General features: G+C 44.7%; 1 protein-coding gene across 2 annotated transcripts; it reads left to right on the forward strand.

The window, feature by feature from the left end:
* Window positions 1-4,065: 4,065 nt before the first annotated feature.
* Window positions 4,066-16,718, forward strand: nars1 (asparaginyl-tRNA synthetase 1). 2 transcript variants are annotated; one of them, XM_060038846.1, is made up of 15 exons: window positions 4,066-4,249; window positions 4,843-4,925; window positions 5,605-5,670; window positions 6,034-6,126; window positions 6,396-6,485; window positions 7,577-7,655; window positions 8,051-8,121; window positions 8,501-8,587; window positions 8,743-8,964; window positions 9,995-10,194; window positions 10,471-10,606; window positions 11,857-11,970; window positions 14,811-14,942; window positions 15,300-15,431; window positions 16,334-16,718. In XM_060038846.1, the coding sequence occupies exons 1-15, from the start codon at window positions 4,207-4,209 to the stop codon at window positions 16,463-16,465; spliced, it is 1,680 nt and encodes a 559-aa protein (XP_059894829.1). In that variant the 5' UTR covers window positions 4,066-4,206; the 3' UTR covers window positions 16,466-16,718. The 2 variants fall into 2 exon arrangements, with proteins under 2 accessions (XP_059894829.1, XP_059894830.1); XM_060038847.1 differs by having other exon boundaries at window positions 4,067-4,228.
* The last annotated feature ends 600 nt before the right edge of the window (window positions 16,719-17,318 follow it).

Genomic DNA, 17,318 nt, shown 5'->3' on the forward strand with positions numbered 1-17,318 from the left:
GTGTGTGTGTCAGCGACAGGCCATGATCTCTGTAATCATGAGGGTTGCCGATGTGCTTGGTAGAGTATGACACACAAGCTCTATCTTTGTACCATTGTATCATACATAGAGCTAATAGATAACTCGGTCCTTGCTAGCTCAGATAACTACCTAATGTACCTGTCATAGGTAGCTGCCAGGTACCATATCAACGTGTGCCTTTCCTTCCCTGTTATTATTTATATTAGAGAAATTATTTAACAAATCAAATAGAAGACATTCCCATGTATTATGTTGTGTTTATTTTTGTTTATTCACGGAAATAAATGATTCTGTATTTTATTTTTATTTTAGCTTACTTTGGCAACCGGGTATGGAACAGTCAAGGGAAGAAAGATCGAAAGGGAAACCGAATTCGATGACTGTGCAGTATCTTGGCCTCCTGGAAAGTCCCTAGGAGGTGCAGCCTCTAGCTGTGTGTGTATCGTACACACACACACACACACACAGTGAGAGAATGCGTGATAAACCCATTCTGTAGGATTTGGCACTATTTTCTGTGTGTGCTGGTATCTTAATACATTGAATATAGAGCTTGATTGATCATTGGTGTAACGGGGGGGTTAGGCAAGCGCACAGACTGACAATGGTGACAGGGCAGTCCATAGGTTTATTGTTGGCACAGATGATCAGGATCGGGCAGGCAGAGTAAACGGGGGCAAGCAAGAGTTCGGGGACCGGCAGGCAATCAGGTAGACTGGGGGTTCTGTCTGTGAGCGGGTAGTCGGGCAGGCGAGGGGTCGGTATCAGGAGGGCAGACAGGCAGGAAACAGGGAAGCAGACAGGCCGGCAGGGACTCGACAACAGGCGGGTGGTCAGACAGGCGAGGGTTCTGGAACAGGCATGATCAGCGTGGTAGAAACAGTTCTGGAGTTGCGGGAAATCTCTGTGAGTAACGAGAGACGATCTGGCAGAGACTGAGTGGAGAGAGAGGGTTTATATAGGGGGAGCACAGGTGAAGGTGGTTGGGTTAATCAGGGGAGATCAGGGTGGCAGGCAGGTGAATGGGAGAACCAGGGGCGGACCATGACAATTGGATGAAAATAGAAAATGCATTTCCTGCAGAAAATGCGGTGAGTGCTGTAGTACAAAGTGAGGTTGAAAATATGTTTTACTAATGCCACATAGATTAAGACATAGAAACGTTAAATGGCTTGAAACAAGTGGAGGGATTTGAACAGAGTTCAAAAGTCTAAATGGAGTAAACAATGTAAACATGCATTCCAATTAAAAAAATGTAAATGGTTGGAGACAAATAAAGTGACAGCTGAATGAAAAGCCCAAAGAATTGCTAAAAATGCAGAAGTGTAAGAAGAATTGAACTGAAGATTCTGACAGGTCAAATGTATTGCCCTGCACTGCTAAAAATCCTGTATGATGAAATCGAAAACTGACCGACGCTGAATTGCATTATCTGAAGAAGCAAAGGGCTGAAATACAAGCTGGAAGCTGAACTGTAATACTGTCAAAGCTGGAAGATAGTAGTAGTAGTTGTGGAACGTTGCATTTTTAATGTCTACAATTTCTAGACTAGAGAGCCAATCAATGAAACCTTATGCGGGATCAGATAAAGTCGGCTCTTTGCTGCGCAAAGTATGTTTCAGAAATCAGCACATTAAGACAAATGTAGTTGTCACACAAGCTATTTTGGATTTTTGTAATATGGGGGGGAAATGCCGTGAAAAAATGTATGCACAGTGCGTTCAGGATTAGGACTGATATATATGTCGGCCTAGGCCTAATCAATTGTGTTTTAAGCATTCATATTATTGCACTCTATTCTTTTCGTAGGCTACTCTGCGGTTGGCCTTGATGGGGAGATATTTTTAACCCTTTTTAACCCCATTTTCCTGTGACATTCCTGCGTCTCCCCCTGCGTCATAGCCCATTTCAGCACCGTGTCAGTGGACAGATACAATCCTACGAACGTTGTGAGTGCAGTGAACGCGCGTTCATGTTAAGAGGAGTTTCGGGAAACGCTCCAAAGAAATTCACGATGGTTCGTAAGATCCATCGTGAGAATGATCGTACGAGCGAAGATCCATCGTTATCGGGAAACGAGGCCCAGTTCAAACACAAATGCAAACAAGTTCACAAATGAAAAGCGTCTTGTTAATTCAAGTTTAACAGTTTGTATATAAATGTAACAACATCCAAATACATTTTTGATGAAAAAATTGCAAATATCTTTTTAATTCATATATTTATGGATTTATATTACATTTATTTAAAACAAGACACATTTGTGTGTGGATCACAAATGTGTTTGTGAAACTTAATTTGTAAAGGGATTTATTTTACATTGATACATACCGATATCCATTTTCTGTGTGCCTTGAAATGTATTTTGAGAAGAGAGTAATTTATATATAAATCACAAAGTACATTTGTGAATACTTCTCTGTGCATTCATTATTAATGAGACTGTTCTGACCCCATAAATAGGTTCATAGAGTGAACGGGGATATCTACTTCTGGGACTCCATTGAGAAACCAATCCTGCAATACCAGGCTTGACCGCTGAGCACAGGAGGATTGCGGAAGTATGCACTGCTCCGGGGGCGAGTTTATTTTTTGCAGGGTGGTAGCGGGAAGCTCGTGAATATTCATGAGGGAACTCATCCCTCATTGGCTGGGACTTGGCTCGCTTGGACTTTGTCAGAGGGCTTGTGAAAACAGAGGGCTTGTGAAAATCACGAACGCAAATAAATGAAACGTTGTTATAAATCAACACAAATCATTGTATCAATAGTGTGACACATGTTATACAGTAGTTGTTTTTAGACGAGTTAGCATTACGAGCTAACGTTTGTTTTGGCACTTACAGAAAGGTAGCTATAGAGTTGCCGTGTAGGAGGTGGATTGATAGGTGAAAATCAATATTAAAATTAATTTAGCCCTACGCGAAAATATTCTATGGATAGGCCTACCGATTTTATGGCCCTTCTTTCTATAATGTATTGGTTGTGGGGTGTGGCAGAACCACTATAAACAAATATCAGAAATCATACGGTTTATTCTTATCCATCTACACCTAACCTCCAGCAGCTCCATCTCCTCAAAGTTGACATGGGTCTGGCAAATGTTGCAAGCTTTAATAAATCCTGCCATTATGCTCACTACTTCTAGAAACAGAACAGAATGGAATCTTAATGGAAATATCAAGACATGGATGGACAACAATTAGAAAAAAACAACTTGGAAACAATCACCAGCTGCCGAAAGCACTGCGATGCGCTATACATAACGTTATAACTTTATTTACGACAGTAGCCCAGGCTGTGACACATAGGCCTAACAGTTTCACAGGGGCTTTTAGACGAGTGAGCTAACGTTTGTAGGCTACTTACAGAAAGGTAGCTATAGAATTGCCGTGTAGTAGGTGGGTATCATGTGTCACATTATTCGTGTTGATTTATAACAACGTTTAATTAATTTGCGTTCGTGATTTTCACACATGCGTTCGTGATTTTCACACAAGCCCTCTGACAAAGTCCCAGCGAGCCAAGTCCCAGCCAACAAGTCCCAGCCAATCAGGGATCAGTTCCCTCATGAATATTCACGAGATTCCCGCTACCACCCTGCAAAAAGAAATTCGCGCTCCGGGGGCATGGTCGAGTAGTCAGGACCGGGGACTGATTTAAACGGTCAGTTCCCATTTATTTTTTCCCGCTGTGTTAAACAGCCTTTACTCATTTGATGCATGTGTTGCATCATATATTGAGATCTTAAAATGTAATACTTTGGTTGCCGAAATAACAATAAAATCTTTGAGATATTTGAGACAATTAAATCATATTTTGGATTCATGTTTTTTTTAAACGGAAACATATTTTCTAAAAATGGAAACACTGACTCGGTTGGTGTCAGGTTTCTATTGCATGGATGGATCGGAGATTATTATGAGTTGAGGATAAAATCAAATACATTAGCAGGAAAAAAATATGAAAAAAAACACATCTCGACCAATTTTCATATTAACCATGCGGCATGTCTGGAGCCACGCATCGCTCAGTCCTTCGGGGGCGTGGCCTCCCCCTTCCTCTGCGCACCACCGGAAGCTGACGCAAAGTTGCACGCTTTGCCCTGTTCTTGGTCGCTGTCTTGTGCTTTTTCGTTCTTCAAACCAAGTTCATCACCCGGGGTACTGGACGGACATCTGAAGACATGGCCGAGGAACTCTCGAAAGGTGCGGATAGCCTCTCAGTGGGTAAGGAAGAAGCGAGCATTAAGGGGAGTCGGCCGTACCCCAGCAGAAGGGTATTGCATCATGTTAGGTTAGTGGGCCAGCAGTTGCAGAGGATCAACCAAACTCTGCACTGCCGCCCTTCATCAGCCTCAATACTATGTTATATTGAATAACAATACTATGCTCTGTTGAATAGAATAACCGATACATAATAGTAATAATTGATGTGGCTGGTTGCTGTGTCTATTTTCAGTCAGTTTTGTCACCATTTACATTTAGGCTATAGAGCTGTGAAATAGCCTCTAGGGCCACCATACTGTGTGAAATAAAGCAAATGTTGACTACTATGGAAGTTATACAGAAATGTTATTATTCTTGTCTTTGGTTGTCCATGACAAAGGAACATTAGCAATTAGACATGAGACATGAGACATCCGTGATTAAACATGAGACATCTGGTGTTTGTTTCGACAAGTCTGCTACATCCCTTAAAGCCACAGTTGCTTGTTTCTCCAGTTAGTAGGATAGTATAGTCGATCCACTGGTTTCACCAAGGACACCCACTGGGATCTATGAAGAAGGGAGTGGTTTATTTGTATTTGTGTTGATCCCAGGTGAGCTGTACGTCTCCGACAAACAGGGCAGCGACCAGGACGGAGATGGATCAGAACAGAAGCCCTTCAAAACCCCTCTGAAGGTAGGATCACACCACCCCCTCCTCTAACGGTAGTTAGAGCTGTGCATCTCCTCCTCTGATGATAGTTAGAGCTGTGCACCACTTCCTCGTCCAGTAAAGGGAGGAGCTAGAGCTCTGCACTTCCTCCATCAGTGAATGCAGGAGTTAGAGCTGTGCACCACCTCCAGTGAAGGCAGGAGCTAGAGGCTGCACCTCCTAGGGACTTTCCAGGAGGCCAAGATACTGCACAGTCATCGAATTCGGTTTCCCTTTCGATCTTTCTTCCCTTAACTGTTCCATACCCGGTTGCCAAATTAAGCTAACATAAAAATAAAATACCTAATCATTAATTTCCGTGAATAAAAAAAAATAAACACAACATAATACATGGGAATGTCTACTATTTGATTTGTTAAATAATTTCTCTAATATAAATAATAACAGGGAAGGAAAGGCAAATGGAGTACCCCTTTACCAAATCAATCAAAGTCAGTGACGTGTTATTTGTATCGTTGACTATTCATGACGTTAATAAATTAGGATGAAATTGCTGTCTAAGCTTTGACTTACAGAGAATTGGGATTGATTACATCGCAGATACTGTTAAAAGACGATAACAGCACCTCCTCTAGTGAACTCACTGAGCTGTGAACACGGCTAAAGGGGAGGATGTACTGACGGTCTGTCCTCTGCTGTCCAGGCGCTGTCCTCCGTGGGGCAGGGGCCGCTGCCCACCCTCTATGTGGACTCTCAGACAGAGGGAGAGGTATGTCCAACACAGTTACAGAAGCTCTACTCTGTTCTATGGGTCTCTTTCTCTTTCTCTTTCTCTTTCTCTCTCTCTCTCTCTCTCTTCCCCCCCCCCCCCCCCCCTTCTTTTTAGGTCTCCTTTCTGGGTTTTTCATTACTGTCAACTGTTTTGTAGCAGGACCCGGCTAGCGAACAGTCCAAATGTCAGGTTTACCATGTCACGGGACATGGTATACCTGACATTTGGACTGTTCGCTAGCCGGGTCCTGCTACAAAACAGTCAAAGCATGGTGGTTGTCCTTAGATGGGTCTTCTCTTCACCACGGTATGATTAAGTCTCATCTCTAGAACCTCACCCTGTGTCTGTGGTTGTCCTCAGCGCTGGGCGGTGATCTCCAAGACCCAGATGAAGAATGCTAAGAAGGCGTTGAGCAGAGATCAGGCAAAGTCGGCCGGCAAAGACCAGAAGGAGGTGAGGAGATGTCCAGGTTGGCCTCTGCCAGGGCTTCAGGCTGCTAATCAGTCATTCTTTTCAGAATCCATTAGCCCTTCAGCTTCAGACAATGGAATGGCATGAGCAGACTCACAAAGTTCAGTGGATTCTCCCGTCTTATGTTTGGCTTTTAATGTGGAAATTCGACTTTTATTGTGAAATCATGTGAGACTCTCAAGGTGTAGTAACATGGGTCTTTTCAGGTGAAGTAAGGAATCCTTTTAATGAGAAGTCCATATGATTTCCAGGCGGAGGACACCGACAGGAGAGAGAAGAACCTGGAGGACGCCAAGAAGATCGTGGTGGAGCAGGATCCCAGCCTTCCGGCGCCCACTACCGTACGTTTATTTATAGGGGTGCCAAGCACAAAGTGCGAAGGCAACCTATTGTAATGTTAGTGTTTTTATTAGGGCGTGAAGGCAACCTATTGTAATTGTTAGTTTTATTATTATTCTGCCACGTTAGACTTGCGCAGCCTAAACCGTTCTCACGCTTTTAGATAATATAGATAAGATGGAACTTTATTTCATCCCATATATGGGAAATTACCTGTCATGCCATGAGGGCATAAATGCACACGCCCAGGAGCTACACAATAAATGAGGCCAGGCGGAGCCTCTAGGGCTGCAGCTAACGTTTATTTTAATAATCGATTAATCGCTTGATTATTTTTTCGATGAATCGGATAAAAAAAGAAACATTTGTAATTGCTGCATCTTTATCCAAAGACTAAAAAAGAATAGAGGCACATTGTGGAAGCTCCTAGGATGTTGATTTGCTTTTACAGCTTTATTTGTTGGTAGGTTTTAACGTAGGCGGGTCTCACAAACTTGAGTCACGCCTAAAAACCGTGGGCACTGTATGGAAAAACGCTGCCCATAGTCCCCGTAGGACGCTGGTCTTTGCCGCTCGCCAACCAACGACTATTCTAGGCCATGGGTGTGACTGTTAGGCAAGGCAACTTTATTTATATAGCCCTTTTTATACACGTACTGTTATCAGTATGTTGTTTGCTTCTAGCCAGTCAACACCGTACCGCCATCCAGTGGCGGTACGGTGTACCTTTTATATAGCACTTTTCATGCACATGCTGTTATCAGTATGTTGTTTGCTTCTGGCCAGTCGACAACGTACCGCCATCCAGTGGCTGAAGCACCACATTGCACCTAACATCAATTCCTTACGAGATGATGGTGTTGGACACTTCGTCAGTTAGCGCTCTCTCTGGCAGTCAGGATGTCCCTTTCGCTGACTGTGACATCCGTTTTGCGGCCGCCAAATAATTATATAATAAAAAAAATGAATTCAAGGTATTCCTTTTTAACTTTAACTTGGTTACATTCCAAGCACCAAGAGACTCTCCAAGCTCCTAGGTGAGTAAGGTTTGCTAACCGATAGTCGTTCTTGTTTTTTATTTTATTGTTCTTAGGCCAAGATCCACCAGCTGGAGTCCCTGAGAGGCCAGAGAGTGAAGGTGTTTGGCTGGGTGCACCGGCTCAGGAGGCAGGGTATGTACGGAGAGCTCCCTGCAGACCTCCATGCAGCTCAATAAGGGCCAATTATTCTCCGGTTCTTCTTGTTTACGGAATGTAATACTGGGTACTATTGTCAAATCTTTAGTCTTTAGAGCGTCATTTTTCAAATGGATATTTTGTTGTGCAAGTAAATATTGTTTAAACTAAAATCAACGCAGTGTGCCTTTTGATCTAGACCTTCATTAACCTTTTCTTTGCAGCAAAGAACCATTAGACCCCCATGCTAACTGGACACCAAAATGTCCATCCTAGCTGTCTGCATAAGAGGTGGTGTGCCCTCGTGGGCCTCCTTGGACCTGCGCTTAGACCTCTGTGCTGTAAGCATAACGTTAGAAGGAGGGTGATGGTTGTGTTTGGTCTCCTTTCAGGAAAGAACCTGCTGTTCATTGTGCTCAGGGACGGGACTGGCTTCCTGCAGTGTGTCCTCACTGACAAACTGGTCAGTCTGCCACCACAGCCATACTCCCACCTCATCACTGTAGCACTGCTGAACCCCACACCCTTAGTCTCTCTCAGCACTGTAGAACTGCTGAACCCCACACCCTTACTCTCCCTCAGCACTGTAGCACTGCTGAACCCCACACCCTTGCTCCCACCTCAGCACTGTAGCACTGCTGAACCCCACACCCTCACTCCCACCTCAGCACTGTAGCACTGCTGAGCACTACTGGATTGCTACACTTTTCTTTCATCTGGTTATACTTTTTTGTATACTTCTTGTTATGCCATAATACTATAGTTGTGTTTGTTGTGTATTGGTGCCATATCATTGTGTGCGTGTGTGTGTGTGTGTGTGTGTGTGTGTGTGTCGGTCACAGTGTCAGTGCTACAACGCTGTGGTCCTGTCCACTGAGAGCACCGTGGCCCTCTATGGAATCGTCACCCCCGTCCCCGAGGGCAAACAGGTGAGCATCTCCCCGGCAAGCCGGGTCCGGTTGCCACGGTGACCGCTCCGCACTTTACTAATGCACGAAGGAAGACCTCCACAACGGCAACTGCTGCCGCGCCTGTATGCGGTCGCACTCCAGTAGCACATGAAGCTCTGCCTGTGTTCCCCCAGGCGCCCGGCGGCCACGAGCTGCTGTGTGACTTCTTTGAGCTGATTGGCCTGGCCCCGGCTGGCGGGGCCGACAACCTGGTGAACGAGGAGTCTGACGTGGACGTGCAGCTCAACAACCGGCACATGATGCTGAGGGGCGAGAGCATCTCCAAGATCCTGCGTGTGCGGTCCACCGTCGTGCAGTGCTTCAGGGACCACTTCTTCAGCAAGGGCTACTGCGAGGTCAGGGGGGCCACACACACAGACGCACTACATGCTATGCCTCGTTCCTGAACACATGTTTCATCCTAATCTTTATTTGGCAAATGGTAGCACTTTCATGTGAATTTAAACTGCTAGTCCTTGCTAACCTGATAATCCACAGGTGCCACCTACCTCAGTAAGGAATCATTCTGTTAAATGCAGACACAGCAATATATATTAGTCTATTCTGAATTAAGACAGGACGCGGTGTGGTCCAAGTTTTTTATATATAATAAAACACAGAGTGATACAGAAGTTAAATTAAAAAACAATTGAGTGGGTGGGAAAAAATACCTTTCTTTGCATAGCTGTAAAAATAAAATGGCATATTCAGGTCCCCCGCAAACCTAAAGGAGAGGAAGGATATTGGTTTGAACTGGATAAAGAATAATCACAAATAAAGCAAACGGTCAGTGTGTTTGCATTAAGGCTGCCGCAGTAAGTCGAGTAACTATAATCATTTATAATGTTTGAACTCCTAAACGCAACGACCCCTGGTGATCGGCAGTTTGCTCTGTGTTGCCACGGTGCACGCCACAGTCCCTCGGAGCCCCGTCATGGAGTGGGGACCAGGATGAAGGCATAGTTGGATCTAATCGTAACAAATTAGATTTGACATCATTCACTTTGAAATGTATTGTAATGTGCGGCTGTCCAAAGGAGTTTGTTTTCCGGTGAATATATCGGAGATGCAGAGGCTTACACCAATAAACCATAGGATCGATTACAGAATATATCCCTATTCAGATCATATTTTCAGTTGGTTTGCGATACACCAACCTCTCTCCAGCATTAAATCGTAACATATTTTTCACTTGGTTGCTTTTTCAACCTCTTTTCAATGGGGCAGACTCGGATTAGTTTTGCGCGTCCGTTCGTGAACATTCGGCGTCGGACTACTGCGCCCTTGTTGACGCGTTCAACCGTCGCAGTTCGACATGGATCTCTGCCAACTTGGGGTGCGACAGAACGGTGCGTTCAGCTTGAAGTGTGTCCTCTCTCCCCCCAGATCACCCCACCCACCCTGGTGCAGACCCAGGTGGAGGGCGGCTCCACCCTCTTTAAATTCAACTACTTTGGGGAGGAGGCCTACCTGACCCAGTCCTCCCAGCTCTACCTGGAGACCTGCATCCCTGCCCTGGGGGACACCTTCTGCATCTCCCAGTCCTACCGCGCCGAGCAGTCCCGCACCCGCAGACACCTGGCCGAGTAGGTACCCCCCCCGTCCCCCGCACACACAGCCTTCAATATAAAGAACGAGTGAAGAAAATAAGCATTATGTAATGGGGACCTGGATACAGAACAGGCCGACAGACTTGTCTAACCTCTGTAGATATTTCTAGCTGTGCAATATCACAAACTATGCAGAGGTACAAAAGGGAAGGTGAATGTACTATGGAAATACTAACGCAAAGAAGCCAGTGCGGATGACGCTGTGCTGGTTGGATGCGCCGTGTGAAGCAGTGTGTGTGTGCGCATCTCCAGGTACACCCACGTGGAGGCCGAGTGCCCCTTCATGGACTTCGACGACCTGCTGTGTCGTCTGGAGGACCTGGTGTGTGGCGTGGTCGACCGCGTCCTCAAGTCCCCGGCGGCCCAGCTGCTCTACGACCTCAACCCTGTACGCACGTGCACACTCACGCGCACTCTCTCTCTCTCTCTCTCTCTCTCTCTCTCTCTCTCTCTCTCTCTCTCTCTCTCTCTCTCTCTCTCTCTCTCTCTCTCTCTCTCTCTCTCTCTCTCTCTCTCTCTCTCTCTCTCTCTCTCTCTCTCTCTCTCTCTCTCTCTCTCTCTCTCTCTCTCTCTCTCTCTCTCTCTCTCTCTCTCTCTCTCTCTCTCTCTCTCTCTCTCTCTCTCTCTCTCTCTCTCTGAAGGGCTTCCGTGATCTGGTCTTCACTAAACAATTGAATTCGTTTTCCATCTATTAGTCAAATAAATAAGGAAATCAAATCCATTTTATTCAGCATTTTAGAAGGAAAAAAACACTGAAAATCAGTATGCTGAATCGAAAACGAGTTGGAACGTCCTTTTTGACAAGAATATGAATGAACAGTATTGCATACTTAGGCACAAACTGAAATTAGATTCAAGTAAATTTAAGGCACAAACTCAATAGATTCAAGTAACTGAAGTACAACAGCAAAAAGTATAAGTACTGGTGGGCTTGGACATCAACAGAACTCCACTTGCAGCGCATGGGCCTGCCTCGCATTATGAATGAAGCGCATATAACAGAACATCAACAAAAATATATTATGTGTAAGACGGAATTACAGTGTCTAAAACATTTCCAGTTAACATAACACATAAGCCCACCTACTGCATCACTCATTCTTGTTAAAGAAAATGAGCATATCTACATGCTCGGGGTATAGGCGGGTGCGGAGGTGATTTACAATCAAGCCCACCGTGGAAAGACTCCGCTGGCACGGAGGTTGCCGGTATAGCAAAGTATTTTTAAATTAAAAAGAGTGCATTGCACAATTTTTTCACCTATCTGGTCAAAATATTGCCACACTTCACCTCTTTTGGTCACCATTTTTTTAGTGTGCGCACTGCCTGCAAGTTTAAACAACGTGATGCGCAAAGGCACAAAAATGTATCTAATGTATTACAATTGTGTTTTTTCTTTCTTTCTACTTTACATATTTTAAATGGCATCAGTAAACGCGTTTAATGAACAATATGTAATTAATAAAGCTAATGAATAATATTTAATTAACTAGGCAAAATAAAAATAAAAAGTCGAATACCCACGTCATTTCGAATGATCGTGCCCATCCCTAGGGCTGACGAGAGGAGGGTGCGTGGCTGTGCATGTGAACGAGTGGTGTGTCTGAGGTGCTGACCTGTGTGTTGTCTGTCTCCCAGGACTTCAAGGTTCCCAAGAGGCCCTTCAAGAGGATGCAGTACACGGAGGCCATCGCCTGGCTCAAAGAGCACGACGTCAAGAAGGAGGACGGCTCCTACTACGAGTTTGGAGAGGTACGAGTGTCGATTTTTTTCATCAACGCTAAATTCTCTCTTGCAGCTTTTAGTCTGTGAATGTGAAAATCCTTTGGTGTAAGCCCAGCATTAGTTAAAACCAGACTCGGACAATAATAACAAATTATCCTGACAAATAATCTAAATAGAAACATATTACAGACAGTAGCAGCATTAGAGCTTTCAACTGTGACTCAGTCATTGTGAAACCATAAATAGAGAATTGAATTTTTTTATCTGTAGCTGCGAGAAAAAGTCTAAGACATGAATTACAGGTCTGAACAGATATGCATTCTCATATTAGACATTAGACTTTTTCACACAGCTATAGATAAAAAGAAAAAATATATCAATTCTCTATTTATGGTTATATTTAGGGCAATATATATATATTGCCCTACTTCCTCGTCCGCAGCCAGCCAGCTACACTCCTCACCAAATTCATGACCTGCAAGAAACAGCAAACAGAACTTGTACTCAGTATCTTTGTACTGAGCGACAAGTATATGTAGCCATGTAGACTTTTTGTGACGTAGTGAACAAATGTATCCGTCATGAAGGATGACTTAAGTCTCAAAAGAGCCCTAAGGCCTACCTGCATAACTGTTAATTGAACTTAAAAGAAATGCAGATGTTTGAAATTAAAATCATCAATATGAAAATCTTCAACCAGGAAATAAACCTTTGTTTCAATCTGAGACGAAACAAGTTGCATAGTAAACTCGCAAAGTCAAGACCTCTCTCTCTCTCTCTCTCTCTCTCTGTCTCTGTCTCTGTCTCTGTCTCTGTCTCTGTCTCTGTGTGTGTGTGTGTGTGGAAGAAGAACTTATAAAGAGACATTTATGAATTACCAATTGTCATTTTATCACACATATAGTATGTTTCTTCACATAAACATACACATATTGCATTCCTCTCACCACATGAAATAGTCATCACCTCAGTAAACAATAAATTAATTGAAAGATTACTATAAATTCAATGGCAAATATTGCAAATATTGCAAATTATTTCCTATAGGTTTACTTGAATTTTGTGCTAAAATTCAAAGTATCTCATTTGTATTTACAATACAGCATGATTCTGCATCTCCATTTACAGCTCATTAGTCCATGTCAATGTTTACTGATGCTATGGCAACAAGAGACTGCTGACGTTAGAAGCTGTTAGCTACCTTAGCTAAATCATCTGAACAATAATAACCCATAATATCACAATTTGGCATCTACCAACAGTCACAGCCCTTCAACTCTGGGCTAATATGTTGTCATAAGTATGCAGTTAATTAGGTCACATCACATTCAATGTAAAAACGTGTTTTGTACATCTCAAAATATAGCCTAGCTAGCCCCAGGCTAACGTTACTTATATGCCTCCACTCGCTCGTCTCCCGGTGCAGCAGCACCAGCTGGGGTGTTGACCCCGGCACTAAATAGGTCTGTACATTTTTATCATTTAGCAGCTTCCACCTCCAGAGAGTCGCAGTTTTTCAGTGCCACCCGGGCGTTTCTTACGCTTATCCATTTTCAGCTCCGTCCCGACTCCCACGACTCCGGCCCATGCCATGAGGTCCAGCCCACCCTGGTTTCTGTTGTGATTGACAGCACTGTCGGGCTCTCTGAGCCTGTCAGCCCATGATTGATTGACAATGACAAACATAGACCAATAATATGTGTCGATGCTGGCCACACACTGCTAGCCCTCTGTAGCCCATTGGCCGGCCCAATTGGAGAGAATTTAGAGAGAGAGAAAAAAACAAAACATAGCGGACCGGACCGGCCCACATTGGGTCAACGGCCCACCGGGACGACGCCCGGTATGCCAGATGGCCAGTCCACCCCTGCCTTTAATTATTTATAATGACAAATGAATGCATAATTTACTAGGAGTATAAATTCCCATATTCAAACTAGAGCCAACAAAGGTTCACAATCGAACATGTCTGACCATAAGGTGACAGATAATTATACCGTTCCACTTTTAGTGAAGACAGTATAAAAGGACTTCTTACTCCTTCCTACCGGGGTCTGACCCCTCCCTGCTCTTTATCGGGGCCATGACTAGGACTTGCTATGCCGCGGTTGTGGTGCATTTGGTTACAAAGGCTTTAACTCATGCAACAGTGATTAATATTATCAATAGGGCATCAACATTTTTATCAGATGCCTTACAAAGGAGGTGCCCTCGACAGACTTTGGATACCCCAGGAAGAGATTTTATGAAGGACATTCATGGCCTGGTTTTCTTCTCCTGATCGCATCTTCACCTGTCATTTACACATTAACACACCCCACTGGTTGATGTGAGGATCAATTCTTACGCCATGCCGTATTGGAGTGCAACCTCTGGGACTTCAGTGAGTTCCAGGCACGTGTCCGATAAGCTTTGGCCACGATGCATCTCCTGGCTGTAGGTCATGGAGTTGTCCTTCCTGGGCTGTGCTCTGGTGCGCCCCCTCATGGCCACCAGAGCTAGCGGCGTTACCTGTGTCAGCGGTTGCTTCAGCCCGTTTGTACTTAGTGCTACCATTCCCCCTTTGTCACGTAGTCACTAGTACTACTCTGTCTCATAATTGCATCGATTAAAAGTCAAACATTAAGGCGAGCAAGAACACCAGTATGCGGGGCTAGTCGGACATGCCTGGTCCCTTTCCTTGTCCACATGAGGTTTCATCCACATAGCACAAAGCAGAACACAGCACACCAGTCTCATCCCAGTTCCCTGAAAGATATTTTTTTTAATTGCAAACGATTTGAATGATTATATGGTTATAATTGTTTTACCAAGTGGTGAAAACAAACTCTTGATAGTTAAATCCGAGGTCTGTGCCTCTCTCTCAGGACATCCCAGAAGCCCCGGAGAGGCTGATGACCGACGCCATCGGCGAGACCATCCTGCTGTGTCGCTTCCCAGCCGAGATCAAGTCCTTCTACATGATGCGCTGCCCGGAGGACCGCCGCCTCACCGAGTCGGTCAGTCCAACAGCCCGGCCCGCTGGCTAGTTGCGGCGAGCTACAGCGAGATGCTGCGAGCTACATCTAGCTACGGCTAGATACGCCGAGCTACATCTAGCTACATCTAGCTACATCTAGCTACAGCAAGCCCCAGCTAGCTAGTCGTGTGATGGAGAGTAGTGTCTGGCTGGCGATTTGATGGTGTTTCACTTACTGGCTTTGTGAGAGCCAGAACCCTACCGCTAGCTGGCAGAGTGGCTATGTGTTCAGCTAGCCCTGTGGCCGGATGTCTGACTGTGGCTAGGTGGTGAGCTAGCTGTATGCCATTGGCTAGCTGGCAGTGTGGATAGCGGTCTGATCGTGGCGTGTTTCCAGGTGGACGTCCTGATGCCGAACGTGGGAGAGATCGTTGGAGGCTCCATGCGTATCTGGGATTCTGAGGAGCTTCTGGAGGGCTACAAGAGAGAGGGCATCGACCCCACGCCCTACTACTGGTACACAGACCAGGTACGGCCCTCTACTGCTACACCTGTGTGGAGATGTGTATAGTAATGTGGGAGATGTGTGTTTCCCACAGACCAAGGACCAATGTGTGGTGCGGGGGGGGGGGCACGGCGACGCGGCCGTCAGTGAGTGTGCATGTAACTCCGCGTTTACATGCGGACACATCTGATTCGCATAGATGTGGAAGAACAGCTCAATCGGAATAGAAAAGTATCATATATATACGCCTCAATCGGTTCGGAATACAATTCTATGCGGAATAGAATAGGTGGTGTAGTCCGCTATAAATACTTCCGATTAGTTTGGGGTTTAACTTGGAGCAGCTGCAGTAGTTCGCAATTGGTCCACTCCGTCTGTACTTTAATGCACACCGAACATTACCGCTGTCAAGGAAATTGGATTTATTGCCTGATTCACGTCTTTGATATTATCACTCCGTAGTAGTTACAGTAGTCCAGTAACTTATCAACCCCAGCGTGTCCGGTTGCTAAGCGACGGGTGACATCGGTGGGTTCATGTGTTAGCATCGTCGCTCTCGCTCCGTCTGTGTGTGTGAATGACAGGGAGAACGAGTGCTATGCAGAGATGAATGGACGGAACGATTTTTAGATTTCCAAATCGCGTTATTGAATTTTTTTTTTTTTATTATTATTTTTTTTTAATACAATAAAAAAAGAAAGAAAAAAAAAGACAATCAATTCGTGGCGCTCGATGTTGATTCTGTGGCGCTGCGCCACACAATGGTCTATGTATGGGAAACACTAATGTGGGAGATGTGTAAGATGTGTATGGTTTTGTATAGTAGTGTGTGTGTGTGTGTGTGTGTCTGAGATGTGTATAGTACTGTGTGTGAGATTTGTATATCAATGAGTGTGTTTGAGATGTGTGTGTGTGTGTGTTTCCAGAGGAAGTACGGCTCCTGTCCCCATGGGGGGTACGGCCTGGGCCTGGAGCGGTTCCTCACCTGGCTGCTGAACCGCCACCACATCAGAGACGTGTGCCTGTACCCCCGCTTCATCTCGCGCTGCAGGCCCTGAACACACACGCACAAGCACGGACACTAACACACGCACACGCAAAGAAACTAACACACACGCACCCACTAATACACACACACATGCACACGGCAACACACCCGCACACACACACACAGACACAGACACACACACACACACACACTCTTGCCCCTGCTCTAGCTTAACCAACAGTCCATAAAAGTGTTGTGTGCTGTGATAGCGTTTCTGTGCTGCTTTCCTATTGGGTGGAAAATAAAAATACTCTCTTACTCTGGATTGTTTTTTTTTCTGCTTTCACAACCACTACTATTAGTATCAACACTCCCAAAGAGACGGTTAATAACAATCTCATATTACAACATGCACATTTTATTGTTAGTTAAGTTAATTTCTTAGAGCATTGCTAAATATTAGAGCATCCCTTATATTCATATACAAACACACACACACACAGTCTGAGTACAATTTGATATAAAGGGTTAGCTTTAAAGGCCTGCTTCAAACCGTGGGAGAAAGCATGTGTTAACAATGAACAGGAACTTATTGTTTAGTTCTTGCGTGTTTGTCGGCTGTGATATAAATGGGTGGTTGTGTTTGTTGGGTTATGACCGATGCTCTGATCTGGTAACTAGATCACATTCCTGGAAGGAGAAAGTAGAATCTAGTTCCTCCTTCGGTTCTGGGCCAGGAACAAGGAAACATTTGGTGCATTAATGAGAATGTGGTGTGACTCATTGATTTGCAGGAGAAAGGACATATTTAATCAAGTCGTTCTCTTAACTCTTTTAATGTTTGTTCAGTTTAGAGTAGTATTCAAAATGCGCTTCACCATCAAAGGGTTCTTACTTCTTTCAGATACTTTATCTATGGGCGA

This window comes from Gadus macrocephalus, chromosome 19 (genome assembly GCF_031168955.1).
Source record: "Gadus macrocephalus chromosome 19, ASM3116895v1".
Lineage (NCBI taxonomy): Eukaryota > Metazoa > Chordata > Actinopteri > Gadiformes > Gadidae > Gadus > Gadus macrocephalus.

Bases quoted from the DNA above. Each gene is read 5' to 3' on its own strand.
- nars1 (XM_060038846.1), top strand. From the start codon at position 4,207: ATGGCCGAGGAACTCTCGAAAGGTGCGGATAGCCTCTCAGTGG. The intron at 4,250-4,842 runs GTAAGGAAGAAG...TGTTGATCCCAG, and splicing joins TGCGGATAGCCTCTCAGTGG to GTGAGCTGTACGTCTCCGAC. The intron at 8,122-8,500 runs GTCAGTCTGCCA...TGTCGGTCACAG, and splicing joins GTGTCCTCACTGACAAACTG to TGTCAGTGCTACAACGCTGT.